The sequence below is a fragment of the Poecilia reticulata genome, chromosome 15, assembly GCF_904066995.2.
Source record: "Poecilia reticulata chromosome 15, P_reticulata-male-v2, whole genome shotgun sequence".
Lineage (NCBI taxonomy): Eukaryota > Metazoa > Chordata > Actinopteri > Cyprinodontiformes > Poeciliidae > Poecilia > Poecilia reticulata.
Genome location: NC_088844.1, coordinates 20933487 through 20951705, shown reverse-complemented (window position 1 = coordinate 20951705; position 18219 = coordinate 20933487). Strand labels below are relative to the sequence as shown.

At 41.0% G+C, this 18219-nt stretch overlaps 2 protein-coding genes across 2 annotated transcripts; one reads left to right on the top strand and one right to left on the bottom strand.

Annotated features, from left to right (window-relative positions):
• Positions 1 to 8174: 8174 nt before the first annotated feature.
• mrps6 (mitochondrial ribosomal protein S6) lies at positions 8175 to 9533 on the bottom strand. The gene is made up of 2 exons (XM_008429965.3): positions 9043 to 9533; positions 8175 to 8275 (listed from the first exon to the last, which is right to left on the bottom strand). Exon 1 carries the CDS (start codon positions 9409 to 9411, stop codon positions 9079 to 9081), a length of 333 nt encoding a protein of 110 aa, XP_008428187.1. The 5' UTR covers positions 9412 to 9533; the 3' UTR covers positions 8175 to 8275; positions 9043 to 9078.
• A 384-nt stretch (positions 9534 to 9917) lies between these two features.
• Positions 9918 to 17178, top strand: nolc1 (nucleolar and coiled-body phosphoprotein 1). Its single transcript, XM_081616358.1, has 13 exons — positions 9918 to 10104; positions 10362 to 10417; positions 11521 to 11653; positions 11745 to 11865; positions 11957 to 12057; positions 12145 to 12277; positions 12547 to 12687; positions 12761 to 12850; positions 12939 to 13415; positions 13914 to 15446; positions 15964 to 16085; positions 16162 to 16245; positions 16336 to 17178. Exons 1-13 carry the CDS (start codon positions 9994 to 9996, stop codon positions 16492 to 16494), a joined length of 3261 nt encoding a protein of 1086 aa, XP_081472484.1. The 5' UTR covers positions 9918 to 9993; the 3' UTR covers positions 16495 to 17178.
• Positions 17179 to 18219: the final 1041 nt, after the last annotated feature.

Genomic DNA, 18219 nt, shown 5'->3' with positions numbered 1-18219 from the left:
TATCAAGGCGGCTCTGGACCTCAGCAGTAGTCCACTCCTCAACAGGTTTCAGCTGGAAGGAAAGAGCTAGACCAGGATCAGGACAGTGGTTGATGAACATCGTAACAACTTCAGCTCCTGGATCCTCCACCTGCTTCCCTCTTCTACGCAAACACTCATCAGCGCTTCAATAGACTTGTTCAGTCTAATCCAGTAGTCCATGGCTGTCTCCCTATCAGCAGGCAGGATGTTATAGAAGTCTCTCATTGGTAAACTGGAGAAGATCAGCTCACCAAAGTTGCGTTTCAGAATATCAAAACGGTAGAAACCAACTTGTCACTAGATGACTGAGGCTGGCAGCGAAGCGACACCTGAACCACATCTCTAGCTTTCCCAATAAGTCTGGATGTGATGATCTCACACATTTCTACAGGGTTCACACATCTTATTCTTGACAGATAAGATCTCATCAAACCCTCCATTCCTGGATCGAGAAAGTGTCAGTGTGGTCACCTTTGAAATATGGTGGTGCCCTGATATCAGACTGAACCACAACCTCATTTGTGACTGATCGGTCGGGTCACTGGGTTGGCTGTCAGCAACCTGAGACTGTGATTGACTTTGTTTGTTTGGCCCACTCAGGTTTGTTGTAATGGCATCCCCAATCTGCCTAGCCAGATCAGCCCCCCACTGAGAGCCTCAGTAGAACAAGTTGGCTAAGGTCAGACCTTGCATTGCCAACGGGTGTAGAAGCAGCTACAGGGACAGGTGGGGGTTCAGCTCAGACTTATCAACAGAACATTCATATGCACTAGAAGGCATAGGCCTACCCCTTCCAAATGACATGTAGTGTTGGCCCCTCCCAGACTAAAAGTGACCCTCCCGTTCATTTCATCACCCTTAGAAGGTACCTCAGTGTCAGACATTTTATCGAACAGTAACAGATAAACACCATGAAAAGAACAATGCATCAGTCAGCAAAAAAAAAAAAAACACAACTTATCTACAGGCAAAGGGTAATAAACAGACTCGTTTTCGTCTTCAAAAAAAGTTTTTTGTATGATTATGTATTGTTTTAAAATTAGCTTTATTTTCCCAAACAATAAAAATTCACAAAATTAAAATATGTTGGTTTTCACGTATTTCCCTTTTATGAAACAGGGTACACAAAACAAAGCAACAGAACTTGACTTTGTTGCCAGGATACAGCAAACCAACGCCTGCCAGTCAAAGCGCAGGGCAAAGGCGCGCGGTGCAGCGAAGGCGGAGCCAAGACCTCAAAGGCGGGAAAGGCGCAGCGGAGCAGCAGCTTCGCAGCGGAGATTCGACGTTACGGGTCAAACGGCACCAAGTGTAACCGGATCCTTTTCTGCGTTGTGCTGGTTTTAGAGTGAATGGACCGTGACACAGTTTCTTTCAAGCGGATGATTCTCGGTTTATTTCTGACGAAAATACAGACAAACAACCGTGTTATAGGCTGCCCGCTCCAAGTCCTCTCCCGCAGGACAACATGTCAAAAGGCGCGAACACCTCTCACAACTTACAAAAAACTAAATAAACATTTTTGTACAACGTACCTGACGAAATACAGACAAAACAACCGTGTTATAGGCTGCCCGCTCCAAGTCCTACACCAAACAAAAGTATAAACAAAAATTAACTTAATAGATCTATAAATAAACTGAATGTATTTAGATGGAAAATGAAAGCACACACCTCTCCGCAGGACAACATGTCAAAAGGAGGGGCTAAGGGGCGCAAACAATTTAAAGACAATCCACAGAGAAGAAATAAAAGGGAGGGGCTTCGATCTTAAATAACACAGTTAAAACAATGACAGAGGTGTTTCAGTAAGATAAGGAACAAGACAAATAACCAAAAGAGGACATTTTGTGTAATTATAATAAAAGAGAATTACAACCAGGTTACATATGGACCCCTATGGTTTAACGGATCGATACTCGCGGATGAAAAATCGATACTTTCCAAGGGCGGAAAATATCGATATATATCGCCGAATCGATTTATTTATACAGCCCTAGCATTCACCAAGCCAGTAGTGAATACAAGAAACTCTCTCCCTTTGTCTCTCTCCATCTTTCAAAAATTTCAGGTTTTTCCACTTTTATTTTAATTTTTGATGTTTTTTTTGTCACCACAAAATGCACTCTTAAAATGGCCATTGTTTAATCATTGTTTAATAAGTGAAAAGAATATATCCATTAATCACGTTTATTTGTGTAGCACATTTCAGCAACAAGGCAGTTCAAAGTGCTTTACATAAAAAATACATAAAAATACAAAGTCATTGAACACTCAGTCATTGTAGTCTAGTATTCCTAAAATTTCCTTTCAGGTAATTAATATTTATTTCTAGAATTGTGCTGCTCAGGGTGGCAGCACGTTGGAGTATCTCTGTACTTTCACTGAGATTTGAATTAATAAAGAACCATGCTTTTAATTCTGAAAATGTTCCTGGCTGCAGAATGCAAGTTTGTAATGTCATTGAACAGATGACGGTCTGATGATGTCATATGTCACAGTGATGTCACAAAGTCTGCTTCTGCCAGTTCTGAGCCACTTCAATGAACTGAATTTCACTGCACTTCATTCTACTTTGGATCGTGTAGAATTGGAACCAGTCTGTGAGCTGAGTTTCTTGGATTGACAGGAATTAGACATTTCTGGATTTAACTTTGACCTGCTTTTCGTGTAAAGACCCTTGGGATTCTGGTTATTGTGAAATACTTTCACTAAAAAATGGATAGAAATACAGTCATCCTACCATCATACTGTTGGTATACAATTCAGCAAATGTCAAGAGCACATAATCTTGTCAGTGAAAATTGCCAAAAAGAGTCTGATCGTTTGCGACCACAACTTAACATTATGGAGGCAAAACGCACTAAACACATAGCAAAGAAAGACTCAGAGAAACTAGCAAAAGAGCAAGGATTTGACCGGATTGCTGAACAAGAAAGGATGCTCATAGAACAGGAAAAACGTGCCCTAATTGAAGACAGCAAATATAAAATTATGCAAAGAGACCAGGATGTGCAGAATTTTAATAGAGAACTCAATAAGCAAGGGATAAAAGAATACAACAAGGTGTTGGCGGCATATCAACGAGACAAGAGGACAGCTGCACGAAAACTTGCAAGAGAAAGTGGGGAGATCAATTCTTGGAACAATGTAGCTGATGAACGCATTAAAAATGACGCTATTAAACGGAAACAGAACACACGGGCTGACGCCGACAATTATATTTGCCGGATACGTGAAAATAAACAAATTGCGGAACAAAAACGACTACTTGCACAAGAGGAGACAAGGCAAATTATGTTCCGAGATGCATACCTAAACCAAAAGGAAAATGAGGACAGAGAGAAATTGAGGGAAAAGGAAAGGAATTGCATTGAGCAAAATGTTTTAAAGCCCAAACTCTCTAAAATGGAGCAGGTGGCAAAATCTCGCAAGGAGGACCCAGTGAATTGGGATTTTTTCTCGACCTCTAGAAATCCAGAAAAAGTAAAAGCCGATAGATTAAGAGAGACTCAGATGAAGATACAAACTGTGTATGACAAGCTGGCAGAGATAAAAAATGAGGAAGCTTCCAGGTTGGCTTCAAGAGAAGATAGAATGAGGAAAGTTGAGGAACAAATGAGGATGAAAGAAAAACAGCGAGCGGAGGAAGAACAGGAGAGAAAGACTGAAATGGAAAAGTTTGTTTCACAAACAAATGCTTATCTAGCAAGAGAGAAACTAGACGGGAAACAAACCGACAAGGAGAAGAACAGAAAAAGGTTGTATGAAATGAGAGAGGCTGACAAGTTGTATGCGGCTGAAGAAGAAAATAAGAACCAACAAAAACGACAACTCACCGTCGACTGTTCCATCTTCAACCTTCAAATGGCGGCAGAGAAGCGTGCCAAAGAGAGATATCTGAAAAATATGGACATGGAGGAACAGCGGAGGCTTCATCACAGTTTCTCTACTGTTTCAGATCCAATTAAGCAATACATGAAGACTGAACTGCAGAAGGCTGAAGACAGGGGGCTGGATGTACAATACATCCAAAGCAAATTTAGGAAACCCAAGCCACCTCCCAAAGTTGGTGATTCTTGCAGGGTTTTAAACATTTGTCCCGGTTATGACAATTGTCCCAGTCTTGACACTGGTACCAGTCTTCACACTAGCCCCAGTTTTGAGCCAGACCCGGAAAATGTCATAAAAGTGCAACATGCATGTAAAATAAGGCGTGCTCAAATGCCAAAACATGGCTTTCTGCCAGCTATAACTTCCAACACTCCCTGCAATTGACTATCTAAAGCAGTGGTCTCAATCTGCAGTCCTCAAGAGTCCTGCAGCTTTTAGATGTGCCACTTGTCCTACTCACTTGACTTAAATGGCAAAACTGCCTCACTAGCATGCAGTCAAGCTCTACAGGGCTCTGCTGATACGCTAGCATAGTTAGGTGTGCTGAAGGAGAAAGACATCTAAAAGTTTCAGGACCGGAATTTGAGACCACTGCTCTAAAACTTCCCCCAATTGTGCAATTTAATTTCATCTCTTGTCCTGTCTTCTAATCTCGTCTTTGTCTTGTCTGTTGGTTCTCTCCGGGTGCTCTGGCTTCTCCTGAAGTCCACAAACATGACACTTAATTGATCTCTTTAAATGACCCTATCACCATAGATTCTGTTGTGCTATACAGTAGGTATAGAAAATGGGTGCATAATAGAAATCAACTTGTATACAATTGGATAAAAAGTTAAATTAATACAGTAAAAAAATAACAAAATCTCCCCAATATGAAATAGCCACCTAAATGTGTGCAGCTAGGGGTAGCCAAGTCCAGTCCTCAAGGGCTACCATCCTACAACTTTTAGATGCATCTCTGCTCAAACACACCTGGATCAAATAAACTGCTTGTTACCAACCTATTTCATAGCTGAATAAATGCTGATGATGGAATTCAGATATGTTGGTGCAGAGATGCATCTAAAAGTTGCTGGCTGGTAGAGCTTGAGGACTGGACTTGGGCACTTCCTGGTCATACTATAAGCATGTTGGTAGTTTTTATAAAATACAATAAAATAAGTCTAAGTCTCTATGTTCAACAGTATACCTATATCTGCATACTCACTATGCTTAAGTTTGCATACAAAATCCCTGTTTGTTTGTTAATTTACTGACTTATTTTCGTTTATCTATTTTAAACATGGTCAAAAGATCCTGGTTAAATAAGCCAATACTCTCCACTCTTCTCAACAACCTCTTTGGGGCTATATAATTGACAATCAATCAACTCACCTTATTTGGTCCCCAAAAGGCAATTCTTTTGTAAAACTTTGTGGGGACAGCCAACACATTCATACAAATTTTTACACAGCAATTGATGAAACAAAATAAGAGGGTATATCTGAAAATTAGTTAAAGAACACATAAAAACATGAGCTAAAAATGATACTGGAGAGCAGCAATTCGATAGCAACTTAAAGTTAGGGTTAACCTGGCTATTGCCTTCCTGTGCTATTCTGCTCGATTCAAATCTGGTTTATAGCTCAGTCTCGGCTTTCTCCCATTAATTTGGATTTCTCCCGAATTAATATTAACAGTCATCTTGTTTAGCTGAACACTTAAGAGTGGGGGATGGCTATTTACAGCACAGGCAATAACCGGTAAGCTTCTTAACTGAATTGGCGCATTACACACATCACAGACAAACATGATACACAGCTCTACATTACAATGTCACCAGGTGACTCAGAACCCATCAAGTCATTGAACAAATGTTTAGACCAGATAAATGTGTGGATGTGAGTGGATGTGCCAAAACTTTCTTCAGCTGAATAGAAAGAAAACTGAAGTTATTATCTTTGGGCCTAAAAAGGGACGATCTAGAGCAGGGGTGGGCAATCCTGGTCCTCGAGGGCTGGTGTCCTGCAACTCTTACATGTCTCCCTGGTCCAACACACTTGAATCCAATAACTGAATCACCTCCTAAGAGCAGTCAATTTCTGCAGAGTCCTGCTAATGATCTCATTTTTTGACTCAGGTGTGTTGAAGTAGAGATACATCTAAAAGTTGCAGGAGACCTCTAGGCTTGGAGTTCCCCACCTATGATCTAGAATCAATGCACAGCTTCAGTTATTACAATTAAAAACCAGCGATCAGGCTGGAGAGTAGTGATGGACTTATGTGGTTCAGTCTTTATGTGACTCTGAACCTTCAGAGTCACATAAAGACAGTTACAAAGTCGGCCTTCTATCACCTGAAGAACATCACCAGGATTAGAGGACTAATGTCTGAGCGAGATCTAGAGAAACTCATCCATGCGTTTATCTTTAGTCGCATTAATTACTGCAACAGCGTCTTTACAGGTCTGCCTAAAAAAAAAAAAAAACACAGACAGCTGCAGCTGATCCAGAACGCTGCTGTTGGTGTTCTGACTAAAACCAGGAAGATAGAGCACATCAATCCTGCTCTAAAGTCTTTACACTGGCTCCCTGTGGCTATGCATATTTTTAATGAATAATGAAGACCACAGTTTCAGACTTAATAACACTACAATACCATTAATGTATCATTTATTGGAATTTGTATTTTTTTAAATCTTGTATTGTTTCTTTTCATTCATTGCAGGACCTCCCACCGTCTTCGCTTACTGACTGCTTGACTGAAATAAAATCCTGGTTCTCCTCAAATCTGCTTAAGCTTAACAGTGATAAAACAGAGGCTCTTCTCTTTGGTACTAAATCTACTCTGGCCAAAATCAAAAGCTTCAGTCTTGTAATTGATAACTGTCCCGTTTCTCCCTCCCCTCAGGTAGAGTCTGGGTGTCATCCTTGACAGCACTCTGTCTTTCCAGTCTCACATTAATAACATTACCCGCTCGGCTTATTTTCACCTACGCAACATCAATCGCCTCCGCCCCTCCCTTACTCCCCATTCCACTGCCATTCTTGTTCACTGTCTTGTGACATCACGCCTTGACTATTGCAACTCCCTTCTGTTTGGTCTCACCCAGAAATCTCTTCATAAGCTCCAATTGGTCCAGAATTCAGCTGCCCGTATCATTACCAAAACCCCATCCATGCACCACATCACTCCTGTCCTGCAAAGACTCCATTGGCTGCCCACCAAGTTCCGCATAGAATACAAAATTCTTCTGTACACTTTCAAGGCCCTTTACAATCTCTCCCCACCATATCTTTCAAATCTTATTCATATTGCCATTCCCTCTCGCTCCCTCAGATCATCCTCCTCAATCCATTTCACTGCCCCCTCTGCCCGTCTCACCACCATGGGGAGCAGAGCTTTCAGTCGCTCTGCTCCCCAACTATGGAACTCATTACCACCACACCTTAGAAACATAAAGTCATTATCAAATTTTAAAACCGAACTCAAAACACACCTTTTTAGATCTGCCTTTTCCACATGACACAATTGGTTTGCCTGATTTTACATAGATTTTATATAGATACATTGTTTTGTTTTATTTATTTCTATTTTTAATTGTTATATTTTATTTGTTTCTGTCACTATTTTTTACTCTTGTACGGTGTCCTTGAGTGCCAGAAAGACGCCTTTGAAATAAAATGTATTATTATTATTGCTCCTCATTTCTTTATGTAACTTTTACATCAGGAAAAATAACTTGTTAAATAAAATGTTGGGAATTTCTTGTACCCTTCTCCTGTAATACGTCTTTAGACGTCACAATTGATCCATGTTTTACTCACTATGAAAATACTTGCTGTAAATGTCATAAACACATTTGAGCAATCCCTTTGCCAAAAAAATTCTATTGAGGTCCAAATAAAAAACCCCATTTCAAAACTAAGGCATATCTTGAAAGTACATCTACTTGGATGTCAAAGTTATGCTTTTTAAGGTGTGGCTTTCATTAAAGCTTCACAACTGCCTGGCAACTTTCTTGGAGAACCCCAAGCAAAGCGTGGTTTATAAATAGCAAGACTGGTTTTCTTGAGGAAATTCTGAGGCAGTTTTTTTAAAAATAATTCCTTGAACTACTGTCATCTGGTATGGATGTCTACTAGCATAGTCATACATTTACCAAAAAGAACTACCCACAGCAAGTCAAGTCAGTGTACGTGTGAAAACATGAACTGGAACTGCTATCACATGGCTAAAGATCACATGGCCCACACTGTCTGCAATGAACTTCAATCAGAGAAAAGGGAATAGTAATTTATTTCATTACATATACAGTAATATCACATCCAACAGCTATGGGCAGGTCAGCAGCATGTTCCGTCCTCATGACCAGCGAAGCCTGTGAAACAAACATTACACATAGTTAATTTATTCTGTGCTGATTATTATTCTTTAACAGCAGGTAAAGAAACATAAACATTTCTGTGTAAACCTGTTCTTACAAGTGATTCAAAGTGAGCAACGTGTTTATTTACCGTGCAGCACAAGAACTGCTTATTCTCAACAGCACAGGATGATAAGCACATCTAAATTAAAAGAATATGATGAAGAAATGTGGCATGTAAAAACATGAACAGAAACGTGTTCTCCTTTATGGCTTAATTAAGAATACATCTTCCTGTTTCAAAAAGAGACATTAGGTTTTCTCGCATTTTGTCATCACATTTCTAAATCTGTCACAGCTGAGATCATGTCTGCTTACCGAGGCATAAAAGTCAGCTGAAACAGAAAATGCTGAGTAAAATGGTCCATCTTGTCCCCATATGTTTTTCAAACACAAAAATTGGCTTTTTTATAAATCAGGTAATACTGCATCAATATATATTAATGACTGACAATCTCAGTTTAAATAGAATTCACTTAAGCATGTTTGATCTGAAAATATATATTTAGGTTCATTGTCTTTCTTATTTTTGAAGAATGTCTCCATAAAGTTAGGTTGAAGGTAGAAGACGAATAAAGCTATAGATAGAGGTGTGGGTATTGATTATATATATATATGTATTAACAAGAGCTAAATTAACTGGGACTTTCCACCTTTCTTTAATAGTTAACATCTACACAACTCTCAAATTAATCAGTTTGTTGCCATGTGCAATTCATCACCTGCGTTACTGGAGATATATAAAAAAGTGAATGACGTTATTGTGAGGGGCCACAGCAGCTGCTTTTGGGCTCCTGCTCTTCCTTCTTCAACACCGTGGGTCTCACCACGTCCACGTCACGGTGCAGTTGGTTCAGCAAGCCGTCCAGGATGCTCGGAGCACAATAAAAGTCCACCAGAAAGTAAGTCCCTCTGCTGTGCCTCTCGTTGTGTTTTGTCATCTTGTAAGGCAGCAGCCTCTCTCCCAGGTTCTCCATGTTTCTCACCACCGCGCCGCGCTCCATCAGGGTCTCCACCGTGCGCCGGACGGCGGCCGCCGTCTCCGGTCGCTGCATCGCCTTCAGGATCAGAGCCAGCTCGTAGCGAGGCATGGCTGCAGTGAAGTGGTCCTCTTTTCAAGATTTCAATCTGGTTAACAACAAGTTGGTGTCATTGCAGTGAAGGCGACCATGTTATGACACGAGGGATACGGAAAGACTTCAGAATCACGCATGCGCATAACCTCCAAAGAGCACAACTGATTATAAAAATAAAAATGGAGTTTGGAATGTTATATCAAAGTAATAAAAATATCTAAGTAAAAAACTACAGTAAGCATATGTACCCATTGGAGTAAAAAAAAATAAAAAATTCAGTGACATTCTTTGAAGTTCGGAAAATAAACTAGCGGTCGAGGTCTCACTCTGTCCAAAATAGAAAAACAAAAACTTTGAAGAAAAACTTCAAATAGAAAAATACTTAAAGGCACCTTACATATTATATAGAATGTAAAACACTGTTTGATTTATTTTATTACCACACTGTCAGCGAGAACTGTTAACAGTTTTTCGAAAATGCTATGTATTTTTTTTCGAAGGGAGGTAGCCATCGCCTCGGAGAGTCATCTGTTTACGTCATCATGAGGCGCCTGCGCGCTTCTGTCACTTCCTGTCTGTCCTAGGAGCGTGGTAAAGATGGCGGAGCCGAACTCTGTCCCGAGTGATCTTTATAAATGCGTTTATTCGTTCCTGCTGGAGAACAAGTTCACCAAGGCGGCTCAGCAGTTCCTCAAGCAGACTAAAGTTGTAAGTGTGTCACTTTGAGCCGTCTGTTGTTTTGCAGGGAGAGGGTTTATAACGTAACAACGCACAGGTAACGTGGGGGGCCCGGTGAAATTTAACAACACGTGCAGCTGTGTTGTAATCGCCACCTGTTTTAGAGAATATGCATTAATTTTACTTATTTGTGAAAGTATAAAGAAGAAACGATTCGATATGTGTAGTTGTGATTGAGACAGTTCTTTGAAATGAAAGACCAAGTTGCATTTTCTTGCTTCTTTCAGATTCCACAAGATCAAAATGAAGAAAGTCTGGTCAGCATCTACAACTTCTGGGTGAAGTCAGTTGCCTTTCATTTTTACACTCTTTTTCATCAGTATTTCCCCTCTACTGAGAAAAGTGATATTGGATGATACTGGCAATATCATTACTGCACTCTTTATTTTTTAAATATGGTGCGCCCTTCATTTTCAGATTTACTCATCAAGAATGCTTGAATAAAATGCTATTGTTTTCAGTTGCATACTTCAATGTACGTTTGTGTCACAATAAATAAAAAAACGGTTACAATATGTGGCATAAATAAAGCACGTTTGTTTAGTTTTGATGACATTTGTAATAAAAGTCCAAAACATATTTTCTCTACAAACTTAAATTTAAGTCTAAGTACATAAATTTTAATTCAGAAATTGTATATTATGGCCACATTATGACTTGACAGTCTTCCTGCAGGTTGTCATTGACACCATGTCTGTCTCACTTGTCAAATTAATGAAAAGCGTAGTGGAAGAAAAAAAAGTACGGCATGGATAACCACAGTCTTTAGAGCAAGATGAAGCAAAGCCCATGTCAGAGTTAGAGGAAGACAAAGTCAAGAGTTTCAAGAGCCACGAGCCTCAACTGTCACCATTATTTTTCTGAATTTTGGGGTTTCATTGGCACTAAATTGACAAAATTAGCAGAAAAAAAGACTTTCAATATTTGCCCATGTAACGTTTTAAAGCATTGCATTGAAAATCTCTTGTAATCTATCTGTAGCTTGATGTGTAGACTTGTGGACCTGAGGATATAACTCACTGACGTTCTGTTTGAGCTTACTCCAATGGTTATATCTGGCGGTATTGAGTCAGATGAGATGGAGTTGGAGCGCCACAGAGTGCAGTGTTATTCTTGATGTATACAATGAATTGTAGAACCATTATGATCATTTTAAAAATATTTAACAATACAGAAAATACTAATGTGGAAGCTTTAATATATTACAGATCGAGTGAATTATTTAAAAATTCAATTTCTTACTGATTTTATTAATGTGTTAAAAATCTGACTGTTTTGCCTCTTCCGCTGTTTGAACTTCGAGCAGCAGGAGATGGTGTAAATTCAAGATTTCCTGGTGAATGATCTAATTTGTTAGGAGTAATGGCATTCATTTTCCTCGATAAGGTCTCCTGAGGCCAGGAAACGGAAAGCAGCTCCAGCATCAGTTAATGGACCTTCAGCCAAGAAGACCAGGCCCAGCGCAGAAAGCTCCAGCAGTGAGGACTCGAGTGACTCCGAGAAGAAAACTCCTGCAAAGGTGGGAATCAAAACCTTCATTCTGAAACTCAACATTTTTGCAGGATTTTCAACTGCACTCAGTTTCTAAAAATGAAATTTTACGTATGCAGACTGCTCTTAAGGCTGCGCCTGCTTCTGCAGCGAGTAGCAGCACGAGGAAGAAGGACAGCAGCTCTAGCAGCGAAGAGTCGGACTCTGAAGATGAGCAACCCGCCAAAGCTCCTGCAGCGAGTAAGTCAGAAGATGGCAAGAGTTAAACCTATTGAACGGCATAAAGCTTCTAATGAAAATGACTTTACATGCGTTTTGTTTTTGATAACAGAAGCCATCACAGCAGCCAAAGCAGCTGCTTCTGCTCAGAAGAAGCAGGAGAGCAGCAGTGAAGACAGCTCCTCTGACTCTGAGGATGAACCACCAGCAAAGGTAAACGTGGAAAAAAGTTCTCCAACCATCATTGTAGAAATGTATTAAAACATGTAATAATGGTTTTGTGTGTGTGTGTTCTTTAAGGCTCCTGCTAAAGCTGCAGCTCCAGTAAACAAAGCTGCAGCTCCAGTAAACAAAGCTGCAGCTCCTGCTGAGTCTAGCAGTGAAGACTCTTCATCTGAAGATGAAACTCCACCAAGCAAAAAACCCAAACCAGGTTTGATTTTGTTTTAAAGTTTTTAAACTTTTATGTACTTATAAATAACAGCAATCTGTCCATCCATCCATGTTTTTTTTAATCTATTCCATCATTACTTCTTTACAGTCGATCTTTTCCAACTTCCATATTAGAAGCCCGACCGCTAGAGACATCTTTGATAAATCGATTGTTATAAACTCTATAAATGTTGATTTAAAAATGTAAAAGATGTTTGTTCCTGCAGTCCCTTGTGACCTGATTGTAAATGTCCACCTCTGTCCTGTCAGGACCATACAGCGCCGTCCCTCCTCCAGCCTCCATCCAGAAGGCTCCTGCTGCAGCTGCTGCTAGCAAATCCAAGGCCAGTGAGTCCTCAGAAAGCAGCGACGACAGCAGTGATGAAGAGGAGGAGAAGAAGAAGGTGGCTGGTAAGTTTCTCAGCTTTCTCAGTCTGACCTGTCAAATGATTTAACTAGTGAGTAAATGGTTAAATAATTACAGTAAAACCTGCTCCTGTGAAGAAAACCGCCACAAAACCTGCAGCGACCAAACCTGCAGCAAAGAAGCAAGAGTCCAGTTCAGAGAGCTCCGGTAATGATCCCAGAACCCAAACGTTTTGTACTCTGGTTCATGTGAAGTTCAACAGATGAAATACATTTTTGCCTGTGTTTATTCTTAGATTCAAGCTCAGATGAAGAAGAAGCCAAGAAGCCTGCGGCTAAAGCAATCCCAGCTAAAGGAACCCCGGCTAAAGGAACCCCGGCTAAAGGAACCCCGGCTAAAGGAACCCCGGCTAAAGGAACCCCGGCTAAAGGAACCCCAGCTAAAGGAACCCCGGCTAAAGGAACCCCAGCTAAAGGAACCGCGGCTAAAGGAACCGCGGCTAAAACAGAGGACTCTGAGGAAGACTCAAGTTCAGATGAGGAGGAAGAGGGGGTAAAGAAACCTGCAGCAAAGACGCCTCCTGCCAAACCTGCTGCTGCTAAAGCTGCTGCGCCCAAAGCTGCTGCGCCCATCACGCCTGCTAAAAAGGATTCCTCCTCTTCCTCAGAGGATTCCAGCTCAGAGGAGGAACAAAAGGCAGTTACAAAACCTGCAGCCAAAACTCCACTTGCAAAAACTGCTGCAGCAAAGAAAGACGAGACCTCGAGCTCAGGTGAGGCAAGCCGGAAAGGAGCAGTTTAGATCTGCAACTAATGATTATTTTATTAATCAATTATTATTAAAATTGGCACATTCTGCTCCTGATGTTTTTCCTGTTTTTATTTAAGCTCTTAAACTATTTTATACAATGTTAGAAATGCAGTAAAAGAGCCAAATGAACAAATAATTTCCTTTTAAAATAACATTTTTATTTCCCTCAGGGAATCTGCTCTGGATAAAGCTAAAACTATGAGGCAACTTGAAGAGTTTCTGGTAGAACATATTTACAGACAAAAGGTGTTTTTATCTTAAATTTATAATGTGTATATATATTTTGTACAGATTTGGCTTAATTACTGCTTTGAGTGTGTTTTTCATAAACTTTTTAAAAATCTGTATAGTCCAGTTAACGATTTATTGATTACTTAATTATTTACCAAGCCTTAATCATTTCAGCTGTAGAGCATTTCATGTCATCCTGGTTTTGAATGCAAATGTTTTGTCTCCTCAGAAAGCAGCTCTGAAGATGAGGCTCCAGCAAAGCCGCCCACTAAGGCCGCGACCCCGAAGACCAAGCCTGCTGCCTCAAAACCCCCCACAAATGCAGCAGAGACAAGCTCAGACTCAGAGGATTCCTCTGACGAAGAGGACGAACCCCCGAAATCTAAGCCAGCTGCTAAAGCAGCTGCCGCTGCCCCAAAACCCGCTGCCCCAGCTGCAAAGCCTGCTGCAGCAGCAGACACCAGCTCCGACTCCTCCTCTGAAGATGACGAGCCGGCGAAGACCAAACCAACAGCCCCTAAGGTGGCAACGCCAGCTTCAAAAGCTTCAACTCCTGCAGCCAAACCTGCTGCAGCAGCAGAGAGCAGCTCAGACTCTGACTCGTCAGACGAAGAAGAGCCAGCCAAGGCAAAGCCAGCGTTCAAACCTGCAACACCTGCAGCCAAGGCAGCTACCCCAGCCTCAAAGCCTGCAGGAAAACCTGCAGCAGAAAGCAGTTCTGACTCTGACTCTTCGTCTGAAGATGAAGAACCAGCCAAGGCTAAACCAACAGCAACTAAAGCATCTACCCCAGCCTCAAAACCTGCAGATAAAACTGCAGCTGGAGCATCGAAACCTGCAACACCTGCAGGAAAACCTGCAGCAGAAAGCAGTTCTGACTCTGACTCTTCTTCTGAAGATGAAGAAGCAGCTAAACCCAAAGCTGCAGTGACCAAAGCAGCAACCCCGGCCTCAAAACCTGCAGATAAAACTGCAGCTGGAGCATCAAAGCCTGTGAGACCTGCAGGAAAACCTGCAACATCCTCTGAAAGCAGCTCTGACTCTTCCTCTGAAGATGAAGAAGCAGCTAAACCCAAAGCTGCAGTGACCAAAGCAGCAACCCCGGCCTCAAAGCCTGCGACTCCTGCAGCAAAAACTGGTAAAACAAAGAGCAGCTCTGAGTCTGACAGCTCAGAGTCATCAGAGGATGAAGCAGCCAAGAAACCAGCCAGCAAACCTGCTGCAGCTGGGAAGGCCACCAAACCTGCTGCAGCTGGGAAGGCCAGCAAACCTGCTGCAGCTGGGAAGGCCAGCAAACCTGCTGCAGCTGGGAAGGCCACCAAACCTGCTGCAGCTGGGAAGGCCACCAAACCTGCTGCAGCTGGGAAGGCCACCAAACCTGCTGCAGCTGGGAAGGCCACCAAACTTGCTGCAGTGAAAAAGGCAGAAGAGAGCAGCTCTGACTCTTCAGATAGCTCCGACTCAGAAGAAGAGGCCCCTTCTGCTAAACCTGCAGCCACCAACGGCAAAGCAGTGACTCCTAAAGCTGTAGCTACAGTGGCGAAGGCAGCTGGTAAGCCTGCTGAGTCTTCATCCAGTGACAGCAGCTCTGAGGAGGAAGCAGTCAGCAAAACTAATCAAGTTAAAGCTCCTGCTGCCGCAGCAAAGAGCAAGAAAATGGCGGCAGCCAAAGCTGAGGAGAGCAGCAGCTCCTCAGACAGCTCCTCAGAGGACGAAGCTCCGCGGAAAGCAGCCACGGCTCCTCCCACTCCCACAGCCAACAGTAAGTTCCCCGCATGTTCGCCTCCAGCATCAGATCATTTCTCTCCACTGGTCATCACTTGATCACTCAGTTATACAAAAACAGTCAAACTTCTGAACCTTTTCTCATTCAGTCAGATTTCATAAAACACAAGTGGTTCATAGTTGTGAAGTTCAAGGAAAATTTTACATGGTTTCCCAAAATTATAGACAAAGTGTGCGCCACTAGTGAAGTGTGGCGTTAGTCACAGAAAGCTTCTTGTCTTTTTATCACCTAAATTTACTTTAAATGTATTGAAAACTTCCTCCTTGATCTGTCTGCTGTGCTGCTTGGTCTTCATGAAGCTGATTTTTATTTTTTCTGTGTGCATTTGGAGCACAGGATTTAATTTTGGGGCATCAGAGTTAAAGGGAACTGAACATAAATGCACACCACTGTTGGATTTTTCTTGCCTCCTTATAATCATGGTTAATGTTTGCAGTTTTTATCGTTTTCTCCAAGTTTGAGAATAACTGATTCATGCCTCTGATTCATCCAGATACAAATGGAAAGAGGAAACGTGAAAAAGGGTCATCAGAAAGTGAAGAGGCAGCTGTAAAGACGCCGAAAAATAAGAAAGTAACGACCACACCGCAGACTTTCCCCAAAGCCAATAAGAAGGTAAAACCTGTGGAACTGATGGCGATGCGTTCAGATTTTATTGATGACAAAACTGATGGAAATAACTTTGTTGCAGTCCTCCAACGTACCGTTCCGTAGAATAGTCGAAGAACATGTAGAAGTCGATCCCCGACTGGCAGATAACTCCTTTGAAGCTAAGGTGAGTTTAGATTTCTCTCAACCATTTACCCTTGAAGTCTCTCCCTCTCTCCCCCCCCGGTCTTTACATTTTCATTTCTGCTTCTCCCAGAATGGAGCCAACGGAGACTGGGGACAGAGAGCTAACGAGGCTCTCAGGTTTACCAAAGGAAAGTCATTCCGCCACGAAAAGACGAAAAAGAAGAGGGGGAGCTACCGCGGCGGAGCCATTTCCACCTCAGTCAACTCCATCAAGTTTGACAGCGATTGATCTCTCCTAATCCAGCTGTGTGCTCAGGAATCTGTTGTTTGGTCCCTCAGCCCCTGGAGACGGTCTGACAGCATCACCTGAGCAACTGAGCCCAGCTGGCACTTAATGTACTCATCTACCTTTGGTCTTCTTTGATCTGATTCAAGGTGTGATATTACTTATGGCCACTAGGTGGCTGCAGGCCACCAGTTGATGGTACAGAGCTGAAGCTTATGTTAACCTGTCCCTCCGTCTCAAACGATTCGTGTCGTGTAACTTTCATTCTATAGGTTTAATTGTCTATTATCTCTCAGTGAATGACAGCCGTGTGACCCATCAGGCTCATTATGTGGTTATTTTTTTTGTAAAGGATCTGAGGTATTGTTAAATTTAGATTTGGAGCAGGGTGTGTTTGGGCTTCTCCCCCACTCTTACAATCACAGTAAACATTAAAGTTTTATACTGTATTTATAGTAAAATTTTATTCCATGTGGGATTATTAGAGCCACCCATTTCTGCTCCATGCCTTTTCTAATTGAACTTTTGTTTTGATCCTGTTTGTTTTGATGTGCGGATGCTCATGTTAACCCTCCACATTAGTTAGTGATGGTGAGTTATTAGAAAAAACTGAGAGCCATCTTTTCAGTGTAATGAGCTGTTTTTTTTATTCTAACTTTAAATAAAAATCTAACATTAAAATATTTATGTTAAGGGATTCTGATGCTTAAATTACTTTTTACTAACAAAAAACAAAAATTTTTGTTTGTTCAAAGAAAAAACATCACAGAACTAAATCAAATCTTTAAAATGAACTTTTAATTTTTTTTTTTTTTTTTTTTTAGATATTAAAATCAAAAGTTAACATTTGGTTTCATTTTTTTTTTCTTCAGATTTAACAATTAAAAAATAATGACTCTTTTCTGGCTCCATAGCAGTTGGTTGCACTGTCCTGAAAAGTAGCATTAATTCAAAGTAATGCATGAGTAAAATAAGTACACTGCATTAAAACGACTCAACTTTATTTTTTAAAAAGTTATTCATGAAATATACATAGTCACTACCAGCCTTTGCACTGAAGGAGTTGAAGCTTTTGTCATCTATATGGTAAAGCATGGTGGTGGCAGAATTATGTTATGTGCAGGGGCGGATCTACTGGGGTGGCATTTGCCACCCCAAATGAGAGCCTTGCCACCCCAGCTGGCGACTATGAATTCAATAAATAGTTATGGCAAATCGGACATTAAACGCATGTCCGATTTGAGCTTAATGTCCGATTTGTTATCGGAATCTCTTTTTTTCTGATAACATTGAATGCAACACAATGTAACCTGATGTCACCAGCTTGAATTTACCAAAATTAGTAACTATTGTCAAGGCCCTCTCTACTTTGAAGGCAATATTATGTGAGTAAAAATGTCAAATTTGAACAGCGCTTGTTATCTTCCCTGCGTTAAAGTTTTTTCTACTCTGTGGCGTTTTTTAAATAAATGAAAGTGTGCAATACCGCCACCATCTGGTCTGGAGTGTGAACTGGAGCTAATGCCGATGATTATCAGGATTTACATCACACATCTGAAAATGGATTGGGTACTTTCTTAAAAATTACATCATTTTTTTTTATTTTATGCAATTTTAATAAATAGTAAAATATTACTAAGGTACTTAAAAATTCATACTTTTTAGGTACTTAAAAATTATGCCTACATATTACATTAAACACACTTTAAAGGTGCCTAAAAGACATAC